Raw genomic sequence first — 24183 nt, forward strand, 5'->3', positions numbered from 1 at the left:
TGGAACTCCTCTTCTTCTTTGGGTGGACACTTATGAACTTCTCACTCCTCATCCCTAGGCCACGTAAAGCACACAGCCGCGAATGAGATGTCATTGTCCTGTGCTTACTCACCCTCAACAGTTTTCAATGGTTCAACTCACCTAAGTCTTCCTCTTTTCTTTCTTCCTTCACATCATGACGTTTGCAAATTTTTATAACAATTTTTTAATGAATGAAATGATCTGGAAAAATATTTTTTCAGTTTTTATTTCAAGAAAACAAGAGGAAACATTTGATGTATAAAGTATTACATATGGAGAACATTTACACAAATGTACAAAACTTCAAAAAACTAAACTCCAGTTTATTTCCATAGCCTTAAAAAGGTGGGGGCACATAAAAATATCCAAAGTCATGTTTATTCTTTAGGAATGTAAACTCTAGGAATACAATTAGAAACAAGTATTTTTACTACGAGATGATTAGTATCACTATATGATCAGAGAAGTAAAGAGGTACATAAGAAGCTCCATATGAGAGGAAACAACAGTACATGAAATAGGATCTTGAATCTAGTAAAGAACCTCAAATTCAGACACAGGAACTCTAAATCTCTACTATAAAAAAATCTTCAAAATGTTCACTGCTAGTCTTTTTAGATATGCACAAGTTACAAAGTACAGAAAACAACATATCCATACTCTCTGATGACAAATTTAACAATATTAAACATAAATCTGAATCACTCAAAAGTGTTCAGTATAATTTCACTAAGCAACTAATCTAAACATATAAAATCATGCTAATCAAAGGACTAGAGAGTTTTAACTTTTTATTAAAAGATTGGGAAGACTCTATTTTACATTAATCTGTCTACAATGATTAATTCAGGTACCCATCAAATTATTTGTCTTTTTAAAATGTTTTAATTATTTTTCAGTTATATTATTTAACATATATTTCCTTGATGTACTTTCCTTTAATATAGATTTACTGTGCCTATAGACTCAAACATTAAATTGCTTTAAATACTAGTTTAAAATAATGTCTCAGAGCACATTTTTCTTTTATAACTTAACAGCTTAAATACTTTAGTTATATTCTTCCAAAATAGGCAAAATCCCTTAAAAGTGGAATTATTTTCATCTATTTTGGTTTATAAATTTCCTTTTGATTCAACTTTTGAAAAACAAGTAATACTTGCTGAACAGTTGCTTCACAACTGAAAGGGCAATAACTATTGCTTTTTCAAAACAAATTTTAGCTATCATTTAAAGACAAGAATTTCTGCTCTACAAGTTTACCTTAAAAAGTTCTGGTGGTATGCAGGGGACCTGAGGGTGCTTTCCTGTGGCTTCAGGGAGAGAAAGGAAGACACTACTTGCTTTGAGTACCCTGGGATACTCCCTTGAAAAATCTTCATCTCTCCCTACTTGGATTTCAGGAAACTAGTGCTGGGTCCAGCTTCATGAGAACACCCAGGCAGCTGGGTTTCAAGAGTAAAAGGTGATTTCAAGAATTCCTAGAGGTTTAAATTATAGCTCTATGGCATAGATCCTCTGAACTATGCAGTGAAAGACCCCAGTTATATGTGAAATCTTTTTCTTTATAAATGGTATTATTGTGGATACAAAGGAGGTCTGTCACCATAGCATCTTTACAGGAAAGTGACCTACAAAGTCACCTATCTTTCAAATTTGAAAGGTGAGTAGAAAAAGAGCAGTCAGGATAATAATGATTTTGTATAGCTAATGTTATTCAATTTTATAACTGTTATAAAAATTTCTAATATATAATCTTTATTTGAAATATTGCCAAAGTTAATATAAAAGAATCTTATTAACATAACTCCATGCTCCAGAAAAATCAATTGATGCAAGTCATTGAAGCAAAAATTCAGAATCACTCCACTGAATAAGCCTTCAGGTGTTTTTTGTTTTTTTTTTTTAAAGAAAGAATATACATAGGCTGTGAATTGTGTAAAAACTTAAGTATGAAAGGGGTAATCTTTCGTACTTAACTTGCAGGTATCTACCACTGATTTCATTTAAGATTAGCAAGAAAAATACAAAATGTTACTTTTTATTTAAAAAATAAATGAGGACTGCAAGGAATTTAGAATTAGAGACCTAAGAAGTCATGCATCACTGTTACTAAAAAGTTAATTAGCTGTCAAAAACGATGAAGATTATAGTAATCTAGTATCTAATATATTTGATCTAGGGCTATGAGACCACTGAAAATCTTACATATTAGACAAGCAATTCATTTTCACTCTGATACTCTCTTCTCAAATACTAATGTGCATAAAAATCACTTGAGGATCTTGTTAAAATGATTCAATAGGTTGGCTCTGAAATTCTGCATTTTTAACAAGATACCAGGTGACACCAGTCATACAAGGTCCTTGGACCACATGAGTACCAAATGGCTAGAATAATACCAAAATGGGGTTTCATTACAGTGGTAAAACATTGAAATCTGATCTTTCATTTGTGCTAGCTAATATTTCTTCAAACTTACTCTACTTGCTTAAAATACCTATCTTTTAAATTAGTTCCTAATAAAATCAATACTGTTAGTAACTATACATAGGGGAAATTCTTTATTAAGGAATTACAAAAAGGCAATTGAGAATTCACAGTGACACTTTACAATACTGAAAATTGTTCATAGGATTACCATTAAACTAATACAATATCAGCTTTCACTGTCTGATTGCCTTATAGCTTTTTTTCACAACTTATGCCAATAGATCTTATTCCATTCTATTATTGGAACTAAAAATATCAAATTCATTTATGTTAAAAAAATCACACTGTATTTAGGTCTAATGAATGAAAACTAGTTCAAGCTTTTTGAAGAACTGGGTTTAAACTGGTCAGTAAAGCAGTTATGGTCAAAACCTTATTCAGAGCATTCTTCAACACATAAACATTTTTCATATGTTTGAGCTGTGCATGTGCAGGTTTAAGAGGAAAACAGTATCATGTGTTCCCCTTGTGACCATAACTAAGGACTATGAATAAGGAAATCATTGTGTACTAAAAGTACACAAAGCCCAAGAAGTGGACAGCTTCCTCTCCAGCAACTACGCTTATCCTTAGCCTTGCTTTCTCTCTTCCATTCCCAATTATTAAGTATATTTGCTTTACAAGGAACCTCAACTTTAACTGAAATGACAAAACTTTACTTCCATCTAGGGGTCACATAGCTCCCAGAGCTACACACAAATTTGATTAGGTTCTGCTTTATCACCTTTATTATTATTACTATTATTATTACAATTTTGGTTGGGGGTAACTGAATTGTTTTTTCTACAAGAACTCTTATAATAGACCTGTTCACTAACAAATACATTTCATTTTTTATTATGTTAAATGTTAAGAACACAAACATAAACAACCCTAAATTAGTTAATATACAATGTCCCTTAGTCCATATTTCACTATTTTAATTTTCTTTCATGATATTTTATAGATGAAAATTTATCTAATTTCCTTCATGTACAGACAAACAATTCAATATTATAGAGTTGATTCTGTTATCTTGAGAGCTGTGTTATAAGATTTACAGTGATTTTCAGGAAATCTTCAGTATTGTATGAGTTACAGAAATCCAAACTAACTAGGATTTCCAAAGTCAAATCAGTTTTATGGCCTAATATACCTTAGGAATCAAAAGGGATTTTCATCTGCTGAATCCAGATCAAACACTTCAAAACAACATCATCTACCAGCAACCTGATTTTTATATAAAAATGTTCCAAAGAGACCAAGAGAAATGTACCTACCCATCTCCTGGAATCATACAATATTTTAGGTACTGAATTATCAGGTATTTTCCAGTGCTTTGAAAAAACCGTTTGAAGCTTAAAGATGATCTGGTTACAAACATTTTTATCAGGCACTTTTCATACTCGTCTTTTTTTTCACATGCCTGTTTTTCAGGGTAGCTTCCAGAAAGGCCAACTGTGGAATTCCTGCACTTGCTCCTCTGCCCCATCCTTTATGACACAGTTTCCTGATGTGGAGACTTGTTTTAACTTCCAATGGCAAACACACAGCTACCAAAATAGGAGCTATTAAAAACAAACTGACTATCTCACATGAGATATAACCAACTTAATCAGACAACCTGCCAAAATTTATTGTCACACTAGGGCAACAGTAATGAATAAGAAAGAAAGAAAAAAAGACTCAAACCAGGGCTGGAGGTGAGGCTCAAGCAGTAAAGCACCTGCTTTGCAAGCATGAAGCCCTGAAGTTAAACCCCAATACCATCCCCCTCCCTCTTAAAAAAAAAAAAACCAAACCAAGGGGGATGGGTAACAATCAAGAAATAACAACAACCATATTTAACTGACTGCAAACTAGACATTATTCCCTCATAAAGTCAAGGGAGCCTTCAGAATTTAAGATATCAGGGCTCCTGTCAGAAGCAGGCAAGAAAGACCAGGAGCACTTTCATAAAGAAGCAGTCATATTTCTAGATTCATTGGCTATAGGAGAAAACAGGTTGCAAATTAATCTGTGGACAGAGTAATGCTAATGCTAGGAGGTCTCTGCTGGCCTGCTTGATACTTCATTGGAAGTTCAGTCCTTTCTGAAACATAAATAAGCTTTTCTTCTTGAAGACTACAAGCAGAAAACCTATTGGCATCTGTCCCAGTCCCACAACCTATGGCAGATGGTGGGTTATGTGGGACTGTGACACCACTGACTTGCTCAAAGGATTTACTAAACACAGTCGCCGCAGTCTTAGCCAACCCATGGCTACTGGGCTTAGGTAGGGACTGGCTGGTGGTTAAAGTTAGTCTCTTCAAAGAGAGAAGCTCAAGATTCTCACTTTGGGCTCTCTGAGTTTGTTTTCGAGCAAAGTGATCTTTGCAACATTCCCCTGTAGTCTCTTTTTCTTTTCCTCCAGTTTTGTTTCCTCCTGACCGTCTCTGGTTCTTTCCTACACTTGTCTTGTTACTACAATTGTGACTACTGTTTGATAAACCCGACTGGCTGGTACTAGACGCAGCCCTGGAATAAAATCCCTCGTCAACTTCAGATATCTCCATCAGTTCTTCTTGACCTGTTAATTCTGTATTTCCTAAATAAAGAAATGACAAAGATTAATTAACATTCATTATCTTAAGCAATTCTTCAAAAAAGATTAATACCAAATCAATTGAATTTAAGTCAATTAAACTTTAGCATAATTTCATAAAGCAACAGATTATAGAACAAAATCAAAGGATAAATCAAAGCATTTATAAAATGTCAAAAATAGTTCATTGTAATTAAATGACAGTAACTAATAGCATATTAAACAAAATGCATGCCATAAACCATAACCCACTGTGTTTTAGAGAAAGTTTTCCTATTATGCATGCAAAAGATCAGAAATAATTAGAAAATTTGCTATACATTAAAACTAGGGGTAAACGTTCCCAAGTAGCAAAGTAATACAAAATCAAAATTCTTACCAAGGAACTTAATTTCAAAATGTTTTTTAGGATGTTGCATTCTTCATTACAGATTATTTTACAAAATTAAGAAAAGATCTACACTATAAATATCACAAGCTCAAAACCTGTTAAAATTCTATATACACAATCCTTCATATCAAAGATAAAAATACAACAATGAAAAAAATAATTTTAGATACCAAAACATAAGCAGAAAATTTCTTTGGAAGCAATTTTCTGCCTCAGTTTCTACAATAATTTACTCAGAGACAACATAGGTGTGACCATTCCAAAGAGCATTAAGAGTAATTGAGAAGTTGTGATGCATAACTCATGCATTTTGATTATTAGATGACATGCAAAATTTTGTGACTGTGTAACTGTTGCTTAACATGCATCAGTGGCCCTTTGCCTTGAGATACCTTGCAGTGCAGTTATAAAGTGCTCTGCTAAAACTGCACTCTGCCAGGTGAGTTTACTCCATCCTCCATCATTTTTCTTACAGATTTTTGCCTCCTGATCTCTGGCAAGCCTTTGCTCTCAGTTCTAGGATCTGTGGCTGTTTCCTGCACACCCTGCATATGCTGAGCATCAATCTCTCCTAGTGTTCTGCCTTTTTCCCCATTCCCGGTTCTCTCTCCGGACACATTTGTGACACTAATCTCAGGAAGGACAAGGATGCCCAATTCAGTAGTATCATTATTGTTGTCAGGTTGCTCTAGAATTGAAGATGATAAGACAAAATGATGGCTGAAAACAAAACAAAATAAAAATGCAAAACAAGAAAAACAAAAGACCTCAAAACACAAACTGGACAACTGAATGTTATGAATTAAGCCAACTATATACATTGCAGATATTTCCACAATTTACAATACTCTAACAACACTAGAGACAGCAGAGCCATGGTCTTTAATTTTAAATGATAGAAAAATTCACAAAGCATCAGTTCATGTTCTGAAATTTTTCTACACATATTTTACATGGAATCTGAAACATGTTTTTATAAATGAAAATAGAATTTTATTGTTTTTAGGATAATACTGTGACTACCTGAACTTATGTCAAGCCTTAGGCAAATAGTCAAGGTTGTATAGGAAACATTAGGGACCAAGCCACTTAGAAATTCCCCTTTGTACACTTAAAACTCCATTTATTTATTAAACTACATTGAGACCAATTTAATCAACCATGATATTTAGAAAACTACTTATTCACTTATAATATCATGGTAGGTAATGCCACAGGTAAAGTATCTCACACACTCATTGTCTTACATAATAGTAAACATGAATGTAGCTATGATAGAATTAAGTAGTTGATTTCTTCAGACTAATACTGATTCTGTAAATTTAAGCCATCTTATAAAAGTTCATTACTACACTGGAGTAAAACAAAAATGGATTTGAAAAAACAAACTGGCTGTCAGTCCTTTATTCCAAAAAGAGCCATTATAATTGTAGCAAATAAACAAAATTTCTAACTAGTTAATACCTGTAGACATGAATTTATTCTGTGTCTTAAATTACAAAGGCATGGTTTTATTTAAAAGCTGTCAAGTAAATATCTGTAGTAAATGGGGAAAAAATAACAAATATATCTAGAATGAACCAACAGTGAAACATTAAGTTCAAAACAACATAATACAGTATATATTCTTTAGAAAATGTTGGTCACAAATCTGCTTAAGGGCCATTACCTTTTTGTCAAGTGTTTTTTAGTGATAGGATTGTCAAACTCTTCACTAATGGTGCTAAAGCCTGAGAAAGAGTATCAGGCAGTAAAAGAATGAAGGCCAGAGTCACATATTCCTGGGGTGGTCTATCCTTGTGGCACGGTGAAATCACCTATAACTATCAGTTCCTGGCCCCACTCCCTGGCATTCTGATTCACAGTTAGTATGATATATGACCTGGGTATTAGGACTTTGAAAATTCCCAGGTGACTAATGTGCAGTGAAGTTTGGAAACCACTGCTCTCTTCTGATTCTTTTACATTTTGAAAACTTTGAACACTCCATATCCAGCATCAGTATGAACTTCAGGAGGTCCTCTCCTCAAAGTCCTTTGCCCTTTACTGGTGAGTCAATGTGCTGGTACCATTATTTCACCTTAACGTAGTGTTTCATGCATGTTTGACTAAAGGTCCTGTAAATGAAGTTTTTAGTTCATAGACAGGTAGAAGGATGTTGATGTGGTTATAGTACACTGCTGCCTTTGGGGTGCTCTCTAATAAAAGCTTAACGAGACTAAAGTTTTCAACCAAGCCTATTCCCAATTGCTAACAGCTGTGTTCAGAGTGAGGGCAAATAAATTCTTATAGAGGTACATGCCAGAGGTCACTGTAACTGAGAGTAAAATCACCATAGCACTGTTGGGTGACAGCCAAGACTTGCCCATTTATATTGTAGAAGCCATTTCACAAAAGAGTATTAAAGGGACCTTCAGTCCAAAAAGAAAATCAAAGATGGTGGAGATTATCGAGACGCAAAAAAGCAAACAAATATTCAGATTTAGTAAAAATTTAAAAGATACACATAGGAAATCTAGATAGAGAATACCAAATGGCAGTAGTGTTTTTTTTGAGAGTGTTTACATATATTACTCAATATGCTTGCTGGTGGCATCAAAACAATGTTAGTGAACCTCTGAAGTAGACCGTTGAATCCCATTTCAAAATATTATAAATTCTAACTCCTCAATTCATTAGTATCAATTTCAGTTAAATATCCTTCATCTCCCAATTAGGTTTAATTTATTTGCTTAGATTCCTGGTCATTTCACAGAAAGCAAATAATTTACTTTGGCTGAACAAAGAGCCAGAGCATATAAATTCTAGAAAAAAAATCCCACAAAGTTCTAACTCCCAAGGTTAGCTTATTTTTTTTTATTTGGCTTTATTTTTTTTAAGAAGCCAATGAAAGTCACTGGTGGAAATATGCAAAAGAAACTACAGTGACGAATATTACATAAAGCACGACTAGGCAATGAAATTACAAATCACGTGTATCTGGATAGTCATAAAGATCTGCAGCCTAATAAGAAATGATACTAATTTTTTAAATCATGAAATTAAACGGCATGTAGAAAAATGAGATCATGTGTTTTCCCACAAGAACAAATCTTTTACTAATTAACTGACATATGCTATCACTCATAAATGGTAACAATGGAAAAATTGTAAACTGCTTATTAAACTGATAAAAAAAGAAATGTATGTAATTCTGTCCAGAGCAAGAAAGAATAGAAACATAATTCTCAGGAAAGTTACAGAGTAAAGTAATTATGTAACCCGAACAAACATTTGTCACATGATTTTCCTACTCAAGTCTCTCCCCACACTGTCTCCTGGCTGTCCTCCAGGCATGGCATACTTTCCCCTGGTAGCTGAAGGGCACCTCCCCTTACTTCCTCCAGGTCTTTTCTCAGCTTTCCTCAGGTCTTTTTCTCAGTGAAGGCTTGCCTGATCAACCCATCAAAGTTTCAAACCCCCAATATTTGGTATACCTTCTTCCATATTTTGTTTCTTCTTTTTAGCACTTATCACTCTTTAACCTACAATCATTTATTTATTTTGTTTATTCGATATAATTTCCATGAGGGCGGAGATTTTTGTCTGGTCACTGCTGCATACCTAATACCTGGAAAAGTAGCTTTTATATAGTAGGCATCTAATAAATATTTGTTTAATGAATCTTCCATTATGAGATGAAATTATTATCAAATAGTGAAAAAACATGTAGGAAACATGAGAAAGGAAAGCTGGGAACATGCTATTTTTTCCCTTTGTCCAGTCAAGTAATATACAGCTTATGCTAGTAAAAAAGAACGAAGGCTCTTTGTGTTAGAAAAGTGAAGTAGCTATCTCGAAACGCAGATTTAGTAAAATGCTAAAGTGACATCAAAAAGATTCTTTTTAAAAAATCTCATTCTTTTTTATTATGTTATCTTAAAACTCATAGCTAAGGCAATTAATCCTTTCTGTAAGAAAAGCATATAGAAGATGTTTTAAGGGAATATAAATGCATTAACAATAGAATTTGTACATTTTATATATATATATAGTGAGAACAAGACTGTATTAGTGGGTCTGAGGGAATGATGGGAGGTTAGGATAGGGAAAATGTTAGAGAATGAAAAATATTGAAACAACTCACCTACATACAAATACACTGTAACATAATACACTGTAAACTGTTGAATATTAGAGAAGGGGCATGATGACAGAGAAATAGTAAGTAATGGGGCATTCATTTGATTAAAGTACGATATATACATACAGGCCTGAATTACCAAGGTGAAACCCCCTTGAACTATCAATATATACTTTTAAAAAAAGAAGATCAGAAGGGGAAAACAGGTCTTTTCTGGGTATGGGTACCAGTGGGAGTGAGGTGAATGTGAATATGGTAGGTGTATTTTGCATTAATATATGAAAATAGAAAATGAAACGTGTTGAAATTGTTCTAAGGGCAAGAGGGGAAAGAGGAAAAACAATGGAGGGGATAAATCTAAGCTATATAAGCACATATGTAAATATCACAATATATCACCCTGCACTATTATATGCTAATAAAGAAAAACAGAATTTGTTTTCCTCAGAACTTAAAAATCTATGCAAAAGGAGTCATGAGTAATACACACCCATAAAAAGACAATACTTAACATTTGACTTCACGTAATTTGAAAAGCTCAAAAAAGATCCAAAGAAAAATTTCTCAGGGAATATTTTATTTGTATAACCTCTATGTGCACAAATAGGCAAATTTCTTTCCATGTGTGGAAATGAACAGAATTAAAGAACATTTGTTTTTGTTTGTTTGTTTGGAGAAAAGGTCTTGCAGTTTTGCCCAAACTCGCTTGGAGGCTGACATTAAGCTCACCATTCTTCTGCCTCAGCCTCCCAAATAGTTGGTATTATAGGTGTGCACCACCATGCTTGGCTAAGAATACTTTTAATAGACATTTTCAAATTGGTTGTCTCTAAAAATTTCTTGACTTTGAGAAAATAAAAAGTGAAGCAAATTGTAAATATCATTAAAATTGATCAAGAAAACTTGTGAATTCTCTCAAATGTAATTTTACAATCTGAAATATATATTCCATATGCCATTCATTAAAGGACCCTATCTTTTGCTCTTTTTTGTTTTGTGGCTATTCTAAAGGTGACATTTTATTAAAGAAAAATTGATCTATTCAAAGAAATGTATACATCTTTGTACTCAAACTACTTTATGAGTCTAAAGGACAAGAGGCTCTTACACACTTATTTGTGAAAATAATAAAATAAGCTGAAGCGTTTTTGTTTGGCTTTGGTGGGACTGGGGTTTGAACTCAGGGCTTAAGAATTGCAAAGCAGGCATACTACCACTTGAGCCACACCTCCAGTCCATTTTGCTCTAGTTATTTTGGAGATGAGGTCTTGCAAAGCATTTGCCCAGACCGGCCTCGAACCACAGTTCTGATCTCAGCCCCCCAAATAGTTAGGATTACAGGTGTGAGCCACTAGTGCCCAGCTAAGCTGAAAAGCTTTAAAAAAAAAAAAAAACTACAATGTCTGAATCATACATTTTTTTACACTAATTGTGAAAAAGAGGAAATTCCAAAGAAAGTCATATACATCCCCTTATATTTATAATACAATTTATAATATAGATGTAAAACACTTACACAATTCATACTCTTTAATGAGTATAATTAATTCTATCTAATGAGAGAAAAAGGTTGTATTTATTAGATTGTTCCTTACAGTGTTATTGGTAATAGCAAAAAGTTAGAAACTAATCACTTAATATATTAAGGATATGGTTAATTAATAACAGAATATCAACTCAATGTCATATTATGTAGTTACTAAAATAACCAGATTTACCGGGGAACTTGGGTAATTATTTGACTATGCTAATTAAACAAAAGCAAAATGCAAAAAAAAAAAATTTAAGTAGAATAAAATTATGAAAAATACATACACATATGAAAAAATAAAATGAAAGCTCTTTTAGTACTGGAATGATAAGTGGATACCTCCCCTACCCAGTTTACTATCATGTTGTTACACTGTATTTAAATAAAACAAAAAAAGAAGGAACAAATTACTCACCCTGTGTTATAAATATTTTTATCATTCATTCACTAATCCATGTGTTCAACTATGATTTATTGAGTGCCTGTGATGTGTCAGACATTGTTTTAGGCACTACAAATACAATGGCCAACAAGATAGAAAAAGACTCTGCTCTCACTGCAATGTAGGAACTAAGCAAACAAGAAAATTTAAATAGCAGAAAATGCAATGAAGAAGACAAGAATAATGGGAAATTAAGCAGGGTAGTGAGGGGCAAAGACTACTTTAGATGGGTGGTCTGGGAAATCTCTTTGAGGGAGGGATATTTGAGCTGAGATCTGAATGAAGATTAAAGTGCTGGCTACACCGCAACCTGAAGGAAGAGAGTTCAAACTGGTACCTTTTCATTATTCTAATTTCAGCTCAAATATCCCAAATAACTGGACAAAGCCCTTAAGACAGAAGTCATTTAGTATGTTAAAGGAATAAAAGGAAAGGGGTCTAGTGAACCAGAGTAAAAGCAGGTTTAAATTGAGGTCAAAGCAGCAGGCCACATATGCCATGGTATAGTCTGGATTTCATTGACTGCAATGGACAATGATTGAAAGGTATACAGATAAAACTATTTGCATACCTTATTAGTATTTTTTAATCAATAGAATCAGTAACACAAATCACTGAGATGGAAGGCATCCCAAATTAGAAAGGATAGCACTGCAGCAACACCCAACCTTAGCCAGTAATTTGCAAAGCAGATTGGAGGAAATCAAAACTGCCACAGAAACACAGAATGAAAACCAGTAAATTAAAGGATTGCACCCTGAGCAAGGACAAACACAAAGACTACTAGGCATAAATCTGGGTACTGGTAGGGCATGGTGGCACAGACCAGTAATCTTAGCTAATGGGGGAGGCAAAGGCAGGAGGACCATGAGTTCGAGGCCAGCCAGGACAAAAGGACTGGGAGTATGGTTCAAGTGATACAGTGCTTGCCTATGGTGAGTCCCTGGATTCAATCCACAGTAACACACACACACACACACACACACACACACACACACACACACACACACACACACACACTCACACACAGAGTTTAGGTCCTTAAGCCAGAAGTAGACCTTCTATGTAAAAAAAGAGTAGCAGAGGGTTTACAAGAAAAGCACTCTGGACTACAGCAATTGATTTAGTCTCACTGGAGCAGTTTTCTTAAGTAAAAAAACAAAAAAACTTTCACTTTTGTTATGCACATAGTAAATGACAGAATTCTTACTGAGATGGATTCAGACACCCACATTAACTTCTTTTGTCATTTTTACTAAGCCTCAAGTTAAAAAAAAGTCTTCAGAAACTACAGCAGATGATTACTGCGGGATCATGTGAATCCTTTATGATTATTAAAGAACCTCAGGACCAAAGCAGGCCAAAAACAGGTAAGCTACACCTATTAAAAAACTATGAAAGCTTATTTCTTCCTTGGTATGCAATGTACAGCAAGCTCATGAAAGGGTAGAAGGGGTAGTGCCTCAAAAATAAATAACAACAAATAAGAACTTCCTTAACTACAGCAAGAGTTATATAAGGCTTCCTTAGTAAAAATGGAACAGAGTAATTTATAAATGAGGGCTTTTGCCTCATAAGAACAATAATTCTGAAGTATCTTGCTTCTCTATGTGGAAAGTTTTTCGACTTTATTATATTTGAAAATGGAGTAGCTTTATTTTGTTTTCTCAAGAACTTGCTGAGCTGAAATGATCCAAACATTGTATGCACATATGAATAAAAGAAATTTTAAAAAGAGAGAATTTGCTGAGCTATATACTATATGCAGTCTTTTTTCCCTTAAACCCAATGCTCATGTGTCGAATATACAAACATGATAATTTAGATCTTTGCTTCTATGTCCTTTCTATTTGAGTCAGGTAATTCCCAATATTTTATTTTGCTCTCCATAAATATAAAGTTTCATATAAAAAATGCCAGTTAAAATTCATGCAATGCTCAGTCAGAAGGAAATGCTTATTTTTGGTTCAAATGTTTTATCATCTATATTGGGAAAGAAAAATTTGCTCCTCAAATAGCATCTTAGAATCTGAAAGCAATGGAGCTTCTCAAAATAACCCTTAAAACATTTAAGTCTTTTTATAAAGCTGCCAGATATAAACTTTAAAAATAGAAACATAAGCATTATAAATCTCCAATTAAAGATGTAGAAGTGATTTCAATAGCCACTTTTTAAAGTTTGCTACTTTTTTTTTTTTTTTTTGGTAGTACTGGCGTTTGAACCCAAGGTTTCATGCTTGCTAGGCAGGCCCTCTACTGCTTGAGCCATGTCTCCAGCCCAAATTTGCAACTTTTGAGTTTAAAATTATTACCATCTCATCTCTTTGTTCTTCAAAATGCTATGTAACTCTTAGCAACTATATTTCTTCTCAACTTAAGATTTTTCTCATAAAGTCATAAAATTGAATTTTCAAAATAAGTATTCCATCTCAAGATTTGAATCTATCTTCTCCAGTATCTAGAAAGACAATCTTAAATATTTTTAAATCTTTATAAACAATTATTTTTAAAATATTTTACTGAAATACAAGCTAGTACTTTCCTGCTTTATCAATACGTCATTACATGATACAAACTTATTAACACTTTCTAAATCACTAACTGATTTTAAACAAATTATTTTCACACATAAACTGTATCTGCTTATTGTTCTTTTTTTCCCCTCAGCTAATAAGTTGGTACTAAGCCACTGAGTAATTATGACACAGATTACTTTTTTATTTTTTTGTAACATAATTCCAAGTTTCTTTAAACTCCATCATAATCAATTAACTTTACCTAAATATCATGGCATCCTTAAATAGAAACAATTTTTACAGACCAAAGATACAATAAAGTTGCTGCAACATGAAACTGTCCTTTATTTGGATTTGATATATGTAGACTGTGTTTAATTTGATTTTTTCTTCTTTTTGGGGGGTACTGAGGTTTGAACTCAGGGTCTCAAGTTTGTACGCAGGCACTCTACCATTTGAGCCACACCCCCAGCTCAAATTTAAATTTTTCATTTAAACATTCCATACAATAAAATAAGCTAAAATTCTCAAGGTTCTTATTTTGCATCACTAAGTTAGAAGACTTACAAAATATATAGTTCTTATTTTCAATTCTTTTTTACTACGTAAAACTGTACTCTTGGATTCTTTAAGTTAAAATAATTAAAAGCGGCTGGGTGTGGTGTTGCATGCCTATATCCCCAACCCCTGGGAGGCTGAGTGTAGCCTGGGCTACATAGCAAGTTCATGGCCAGCATGAACTATATTTCTGTCTCAAAAAAACAAGGCTTACAGATAAAGCTCAGATGTAGAGTGCTTTTCTAGAATTCAGAGGGTCCTGGGTCCCATCTCTGACACAAATAAATAAATAAATAAATAAAAGCAACGCTATGCCAGTAACAAAAGTAAGCAAAATTCAAAGTATCTAATTTATAAATATTATTTTTACTATTGATACCTACATGTTGCAAGCAGTTGAGATTGTGTTTAAATGATAGACACAAATTCAATCTAATTTCTATTTTGACATTAACTTGAGATTGAGATAATAGATATTAAAACATCATTTTAAGAACAGTTGATAATAGAGTACTATATTTCAGGGTTACAGAAATTACAACAAAAGTCATTAAGGTGATTGTTACTGTTATATAACATGCATAGTTTTGTGTTTGATATTACTCTCAAACAAGGCAAGTTTTTTTTTTACTCTTTTTTTTTTTTTTTTTTTTGAGACAGGATCTTGCTCTGTAGCCTAGGCTGGCCTTGAATTCATGATCCTCCTGCCTCAGCCTCCTGAGAACATGTTTATTTGAAATTCAGAAAATTCAAATTAGAAGTTTTATGAAAAGACTAATCAATGGCAGGACCAAATCATCACAGGGCCATTTGAATGTCAAATTTGCTAATAAAAAAGAATACAATTAGCAAGAATACAATTATTATGTAGCTAATAAGACAAATTAAATAGTCTTTAATTAATTAAAAATCAGCCTTAATGTAGTGCTTTAAAGTATACTAAATGCTTTTCATTTACTTACTTGGTTCGTCACTTCAGAAATACACAAAAGTGAAAAGAATGGTAGATAGTAATAAAGGACTGAGATTTCAATGGATAAGGCTTTTTATTAGATACTAGTTGGCAAAAATTATAAGCATTCATTATTTGCCCTATTTATTTAGGGTACTTTTATAAAGGAGAGTATTATTTCAATAACTATTTTTAAAGAAAGGAAGAAAATTGATTTTGTTGTTCCAAGGTCAGATAATTTTTTTAAAAGTAGAAGAATGAGTCATAATGGTAATGGTAGTTGTGGGGAAACAAACAAAAAATAGCAATTAAATTTGCTCGGAAGAAGGGTAAGAATGGAAAAGTACAAAGAAATAAATCAGCACAGATTGCATACTAGCATCTTAGTATGTTGGAGAACCATTCAGGAACTCAAGGAGGCTTTAAAGAGTTACAATGGTAAATAATGAAGACTTGGAAGCAACTATCAAGAATGACTATGAGTCATTCTTGTAAATTATGGACTGGACTTGTAAATTATGACTTCTAGATAACCCTCAATTTGTAGGTGGTATGAAAGTTCTAAGTTTAAAAATATATGTTTGCCTTGAATTATTCACTATCTATAGACTGAACAAAATACAATGTGGTTTTAAATTAATACTATGTAAAATAAAGGTATTAGTTATGAAATTATGGCTACTAAAAGTCAAAATCAGCAATTCTATATTGCAACTTTAGTTTCCAAACATATACATTGACATGGAATTAAAAAGTCACTAAAATTTTCTCAAAGATTCAAACACAAATTTAAAAAAGTTTGAAAAACACAGCATTAAGTAAAGCCATGTCAGTATATTAATATAATCTAGCAAAAAGTGGAGAGAATCAGGTGAACATGCATTTATTAGTTGTTAAATAGATTTCTCTAAAATAGTACTGCTGCTGAAACTAACCTGTCTTTTCATTTTGTTTATTTTTTAGAAAATCATCCCAGTTAGCTGAAATGAGGATGCACTGTCCAGTCAAGTTTTAAATTTTAGAGCCTAACAAATGCAACCCTGGTACAGGATGTTGATAATGGAGTAGCTATGTGTTATGGGAGAGTCCAGAGCAGTTATAAGAACTCTGTTCTTTCCATTCAACTTTGTTATGAACCTACAACTGCTCTAAAAAGTCTACTAATTAAAAAAAAATACAGGACAGAGCAAATAATAAAACTGGTCAAAATAAAATTCTAGAAATTTGGGTTATTATTCAACAACAAAAGACCATAGCAAGGTATGTGTGTTCTGAAGTGTGTGAAAATGTTAAGACTAAAGTAATTTTTTACCTATCATTAGGACACTTTTCATTAAATTTTAATCTGTGAATAATTCTTAACTTTAAGAAAGGAATGGCAGATCCATGAAGCTTCAGAGAACCCAGAAATAACAGAAAGGAATAATTGCTATACTTTAATGTTATTTGTTATGCAATAATTTTGCTGATTCATATATATAATATAAACCCATGCAGCTCACATGGCTTACTTGTGAATATTTCTTAATAATAAAGATATAGAAAGAAAAAAGTGAAAAAAAAGAAAGTTCTTCTCAGCTGCTTCAATGGGAGAAGCTCACTTAATCCTTTCCCTCTACTACCCAGGTATGAAGGAAAGAAGAGAAAAAGAAGAAAGGTAATAATGATATATAAAAAAGAGAAGGGAAGAGACTAAACAGAAAACAGAAGTGCTTTCTTCGTTTCCACCACCAGACAAAGAAAGAAGCAAGGAGGAAAAAAATAAAAGAGTATTCTGTAAAGTTTATGTGTGCTTTTTGGTCTCCTTTCTAGCCCTTATCACTATTGGCTACAGAGTGCATGTAAAGGGTTTGAGAAGAATCTTCTCCTCCTATGAGGATTTTTGTGGGGAGGGAACAGTGGGGAAATGGGTGGAATGGGAAACACAAGTAGGTTTCCTTCAGATATAGGAGTCCAAATGTTTTCATCTGGTCATAAACTAAACCTACACTCTACAGTATTATGCTTCAGGAACGTTATGAGATAAACATGCCGTTGCAGGTCACCCTGGATTCTATAAAGCCTTTAACATTGTTTCTAAAGAAATGTATTATTTACATTGTCATATGTGTATAATATAGTTTTATATATAAATAAAATTCAATTTTAAAAATCTATTTATAATTTGAGAACTGTGTATATATTTAGAAACAATATCAAAGATACCTATCTTCCCACAAGAAGCCAGTAATAGCTAGAGAGCTCAGAATGAAGCAAGACCATTAGAACAGAATATAGGGAAGTTTTTAATTAATTCAGCAGAACTTGGAAACAACAAAAAGGAAGGTGTTATGGTTTTGATATGGTTTGAATGTGTCCCCCAAGGGTTCATGTGCTGGAAGCTTGGTTCCCAGCATTATGTGAAAAGTAGTGGAACCTTTCAGAAGTGGGCCTACTGGAAAGTACTTAAATCACTGGGAGTGCTGCCCTTGGAAGTAACTGATGAAAGATGGAGTTAGTACCTGAGAGAGTGGGTTGCTATGAAGCAAGACCACCCCATACATTTGCCCCTTCCCTTTCCTCACGCAGATGTTTGTTTCCCTTTCCTTTTTTTCCAGGGCTGGAGGTGCGGCTCAAGTGGTAGAGCGCCTGCTTTGCAAACTCAAAGCCCTGAGTTCAAACCCCACCCAGTCCCACAAAAAAAAAATACACAGATGATGGCAAACCCTTTCCTTTTTCCAAACATGTTGTGACCCAGCCAAGGGGGCCCTTACAGAAAGTCAAACAGATGAAGATGCCAGATTTTTTGGACTTTCAGCCTCAAAAACTGTACATTAAATAAACTTCATTTCTTCATAATGCTCAGCTTTGGGCATTTTAGTATAGCAACAGAAAATAGATTAATATAGAAAGAAAACCCTAAAGGATCCTAAAAAGGGAGAATGCAGTCTAAGAATCACTATATACTAGCAATATTTTATAGTCCACTGGATAAAGAGAATTCACACAATAGAAGGTGGCAGGCAAACAAGGCTAATCTGTATTCTTTACCTGCTCATGCATGTGACTTGCTTCTTATACATCGTCTACATTCTGATCTATGACATTTTTGTTATCATAAACAGGAGTTACTCAAGTGTTAGAATTCTGAAGGCTGAATAAATATAATGGAAGCAGTAATAAGAAGGGCACTATCATGAGGCTGTAGCCCTAAGACAGAGTACAAAGTCCTCAAGTGGCAACCAAAATGTAACATGGAAGATAAGAATCTAATAATAGACACAGTATATTCCAGTAGTCTTTTCTCTTGTTTTGGTATTTCTTCCTGTGAAATATTTCTGGAAAATAGCTTCCACTTTATTATATGGTACATATTTCCTTTTGTTAAATCCACACCTGGACATGCACATATACTCTCTCACACACATGCATAATTACAAGGGAGCGTCAATAGTTTTCACATTTTAAGCTGCAGAACCTATGTTTCCTCCTCTGATTCCCAATATTTCCACTTAAATAGCAAGAAGGAAAAGTGGAAAAGTTAAAATTCCTTCTTGCAATTTCTGTAACAGTATTTGGGAATGATTATGTCCACAGTGCCCAATATGATCTGGCTTGTTGCCTCTATATCTATTTTCAAACATTAATGCTAAAACAGAAACAATGATCCTTAGGGTATCACCATATCTAATTAAATTGCTCTTTCACTATATGACTATTCTGTAATAGTCATATTCAAAAGTATAATTTTCACTGAAGAAACTGATGACTAGACTTTGTATGTTTTACGTAATAGCATGATTTGCCTTCTTAATAGCAAATATCACCACCTCTTTTATGCTTTCTTACTGAACTTTTAGGAACTCAGGCTAACTTTAAAAAAAGAACAGGGTCAATAATGATCATTAGTTTAACTAAGCAATTTCATCCTTATTCTTTTTTGACAAACAATCTTTAAGAATCTCTGAGAGGGAAATGGCAGTTATTCTCATCCTCAGCTTTATACTTTATCATATATAACCTCATTCTTCTCACTTTCCCATTTGCTCTACAGAGATCCCAGAGACAGCTGAAGCCAAATACAGTTTACCAAAAAGAGGTATCATTTCCATCAAAGTTTAAAGGAGGAAGAAAACAGAAACTGGATTTTGTTTTACCCCTAATGTACATTTGCTTGGGGGGAAAGAAGTAGCTTTTTGCCTCCCATCCAAAGGTCACCTTCTGAGGAAGGTAATATTAATCCTCTTCTTACACTGATTCTTGCCACTACAACAACTTCTAGGTAGGAGGGAAATTATTAAAAAAAAGAGAAGAAATTAAATAAAGAATAAATTAACAGAGAAAGGTGGGAAGCACTAAGATCATGGTGAATGAAATTAGCTTCCAATATAAATTTTAAAGCAGTAAAATGAAGCAGATTAAGAAGGAATAGTAATTCAAACAATAAACAATCCTGAAAGAAAATTAACTTAAAAAAATAGAAATGCCAGGCTGAGATGTAGCTTGGTGCTACATCTACAGCGCTTGCCTAGCATGCACGAGGCCCTGGGTTCAATCCCAACACCAAAAAAGACAAAAAAAAAAAAAATAGAAATGCCTAGTGTGGCATCAATATTATGGCTCTCTCTTTTTTTTTTGCAGGACTGGGGTTTGAACTCAGGGCCTCACGCTTGCTAGGCAGGTGCCCTACCACTTGAGCCACACCTCCAGCCTCACGATAGCATTCTTGACCAGGAAATCCTGAATAAATGTTTAAAGTTCCTATTAGTTCACCTACTTCAACATGCAAGTTTACTTGCTAAGCAATTCGTTAAGAAATATCATTAAGGAATATCTGTAAGACTTAAGAATAGAAACCCAAAATGTATGAGTAATTTAAAAATGCATTTTTCTTACTCTCCTACTCTATTGAAATGAAACCTAAAAGCCAATACAATTTTTAAATGAATTTTCACTCAAACATGTAATATAAGAGCTTTATTTCCCTAATTGTCTTTTGCTTGGATGATAAGTTAGGAATTAGAGGTGACTCAACAGCCCTTTCTTCCATGTTACTATGGTACTACTTACTAAAGTTAAAAGCTCTAGTACCATAAGTACAGAGAGAAATGTGAACGAGCCACAAATGCTCTAATCTGAAGAATCTGTATTTCTTACCATGTCTTTTCCACCTGTGACCTCTTATTGACATACTGGTTACTGCATTTCTTGATATTCTAGAGGAAGTTGGTGTGATTTCAACTTGAATACACCTTGTACCTTCCTTACTAGATTTCAGGGCACCACGAGGCAATGAAGCCTTTATTGCATTAGCAACCTAAAAAGGAAAAATATAATTTAAGACTGACATGAACAGATGTATTATTTTACTCTTAGATAAAACATAAGGCTAAATGCTAACAGGTTTATAAATACCTCTCTCTCCAAGGTATTTCAGAAGATGATACATAGATTCTCTAGAGTGAGGAGTAAGAGGCTCAGATGGAAGCTTACAATTAAAAATACTATGTATGTGATAAATCTATAATTTTCAAAATATTAAATTAGGTTTCCCAATGCCTAATGCCAATTAATAAATGCATCTAGTATATGTTAAGGGGAAATGCTTATAAGCAAAAAAGACTGTTTATCAAATATCCAAGAAGTTAGTCTAATTAATTTTCAAATTTTACATATACCCTTTTAAATGTAGAATTTCCCAAATGTAACTAGAGCTTGAATTATTGAGTATTAATAGCATATTAATGCACTATCAATAGCAACTTCTATAAATTGAAAATTCATAAATTTAAATTTTTTACATAATTAAATGAGGTACCCACCAGCAGTGGTTCTGGATATAATTCTAGCTGAGCTCTGTAAATAATATCATCCAATGCTTTCTGAGCTAGATCCCACTCTCCATTGTATCTATAAAATTAAATGAATTAAAGGAAGAAAGTATTATTTTTAATTAATTCTATACAATTAAACAAAATATAAGGAGGACCTATTTATCTTTTCTAAGAAGTGACAGACCACATTAGTGTACTGCTTAACATTCTATTCCCCCTAAAAATATATTTTTAAGTCTTTGAATTCCCATTATCTGAAAGCCTATTAATAGCAAAGAAAATTTTATGGACGTACATTTCTTTTCTAAAGAACATGACTATTTATAGTACAGAAATAAAAAAGCACAAGGTAATTTCAAAGCATCTTACAGCATAATAAATTATATACCTTAGAATAATGTTCAGAACAATTTGTGGTCAAATTGCCCTATAACTACCACGGTTTTTAATGAAAATCTATTGCCACTCAGTATCCTGAGTAGTTATTTCTTCACATTCTGATGGTTATTTTAAAATATACATAATATATGAAGCAAATATGAGAGAAATATGAGGGGGAAAGGATGTGTATAATATTTGTACATATGCAAACCCTTCTTAAATATCAGGTAAATGATGAAAGTAAATAGAGATCTAATGGCTTGGTCATCTGTTAATAAAATAAAAAAGTATGAATTACATCAAGAGTACAAGTGAAGCCTAAAAAACTGGAAAGTGCATTACACCCATTCTAAAATCAATATAATTTTAAAAATAATAACTTTTCATGAATTTGACAAAGGCTAAGGTCACAGGTCACCCAAGTATCCTGAACCCCAAGGAAAGTAGACCACAATGCTAATGGGTAAGAATAATCAATTAAACTTTTCAATAAATTCCTAAAAGCCAAATTACTAAAAGCTGGCTACCAGGAGAGTACAGAACCTCTGGTAGCACATACAAGGGAAGCTCGTCTCCCTTACAGGCTTCTCCACAAATCTCCTATAGGCACTCACATGAAAGACTGGAAGCAGGTCAGGGATCAGAGAAAGCTGCCCTTGGTGGTACAGGCCTCAAGGAGCAGAGTGGCCACTCACATGGGAAAGGCACAAAGACCTGATCACACCATTTTCTCATGTGAGAAAAGTTTTAAAGCTTTTTGGGAGAGAGTAGCAAAGCCTTTCACCCCAAAGCATAGAAGAAGACTTACTGTGGCTCTGCTAGAAAGAAAATCAGGTTTAAAAATCTCTTTCTCTACAGAGATCACTAGAGGTCGCTTACCATTGGAGGAGAAGCCACACCTGAGACACAGGACAAGGCGTCTGCATAGAACTGAGGTTGGACCAGGACAACAGAGAGCACCACTTGCCACCATACCTCCCATCATTACCAGGCTACTGCACACCTAGAAACAACATTCTAATGCTGGAGGAGGGCCAAGGACCCTCTCTGAGGGACAACCATACAGGGGAAGCTGAAAGTTGAGGATAGAACAGTAATATAAATTCCCCAAAATTTCAGCTCCCACTCTAAATACCAGGTAGCACTAGAGGAATTAAGTAAGTGGTAGCCTGAGAGAAACCATAGCAACAAAGAAAACCAACCTCCAGCTCACTCATGCCTATAACTCCATTAGCAGCCTAGAAAAAAAGAGTCATATCCATATTTCTATCAGTCTCTACTGTTCTACCTCTGAACAAAATCATGAATAATCAAAAATTACAAGGCATACGAAGCAGCAAGGAGAAAAAACTTCTGCCAAAAGATAGGGCAATTAATATAACTAAATTCAGAGATGACCTAGATGTTGATGTTATAAGGAAAATTAAAATTATGATTAGCATATTAAATGCTCTGGTGGGAAAGATAAACAATATGCACAAATAGATGGGGATTTCAGCAGAGATGGGACTATAAGAAAGAGCTGAATGAAAAGGCTGGAAGTAAAACTCAGTAACAGAGATTAAGAAGGCCTTCAATGACCTCATGGTAGACTATGCTGAATCTACTAATTCAAGCAAAGAATTAGTAAATGTGAAGATAGAAGTTATCCAAAATGAAACACAAAGAAAATGCATCAGAGCATCCAAGAACTGTGGGACAATATTAATGACCTAACACAGGGTCAGGAAACTTTTTCATAAAGGGCCAAACAACAAACATTTTAGGCTTGTGGGACATGCAGTTTCCATCACAACTACTCAATTCTTGCCACAATAATACAAAAGCAGCTGTAGGCAAAGTGTAAACAAGTAAGCATGACTGTGTTTACAAAAACAGGTAGCATGCCAGATTTGGCCCACACACCATAAATTATGCCTTCAGTCAAGAAGCTTATACCAGCTTCTTACCAGGGAAGACTTAAATGTCAAGTAAATATAATGCAAAGTTCAGTAAGTATGTGCAGTAAGAGAATCACAACGTAAAAGATAAGAGTTTGAAGAAATATACTAGTACCTAAGTCATTACATAAGACTGAGCACCAAAATTAGAAATCAATAGTAAATTAGTAACAAACTATTTCTGATCAAAGAGTCTCTAAAATACTTTTGAAGAGCTAAAGTTTTTGAAACAAAAAGATATTCATTGAGGAAAAATCCTATTTGGAAATTATAGTAAAAATAGAGTAATGAAGAAAGGGTCTATAAGTATATTTAAGTGTTATTCATTTTTATTCCATCCTTGAATTAAAGAAAAATCATGAAGTATTTTAGTTGGTTTCAAATGCTTCACAACTTTAAAAGCCATTTTAAATAATGCTATTATCAAGATCTTGATTCCTATTCTTTCTAAAAATACAA

General features: G+C 33.6%; 1 protein-coding gene across 2 annotated transcripts in view; it reads right to left on the minus strand.

Moving 5' to 3' along the window:
* Window positions 1-231: 231 nt before the first annotated feature.
* The window catches only part of Hycc1 (hyccin PI4KA lipid kinase complex subunit 1), a 70463-nt gene continuing 46511 nt past the window's right edge, over window positions 232-24183 (minus strand). The window contains exons 9-12 of one of the 2 annotated variants that reach the window (XM_020186417.2): window positions 21392-21479; window positions 20727-20886; window positions 5861-6156; window positions 4943-5080 (exon numbers count right to left, since the gene is read on the minus strand). In XM_020186417.2, the coding sequence (XP_020042006.1) occupies window positions 5888-6156; window positions 20727-20886; window positions 21392-21479 (517 nt within the window). In that variant the 3' untranslated portion in view covers window positions 4943-5080; window positions 5861-5887. Of the gene's footprint in view, window positions 5081-5860; window positions 6157-20726; window positions 20887-21391; window positions 21480-24183 lie in introns of both variants that reach the window. The other variant, XM_020186416.2, reaches the window with a different exon arrangement.

The sequence above is a fragment of the Castor canadensis genome, chromosome 2, assembly GCF_047511655.1.
Source record: "Castor canadensis chromosome 2, mCasCan1.hap1v2, whole genome shotgun sequence".
Classification (NCBI taxonomy): domain Eukaryota; kingdom Metazoa; phylum Chordata; class Mammalia; order Rodentia; family Castoridae; genus Castor; species Castor canadensis.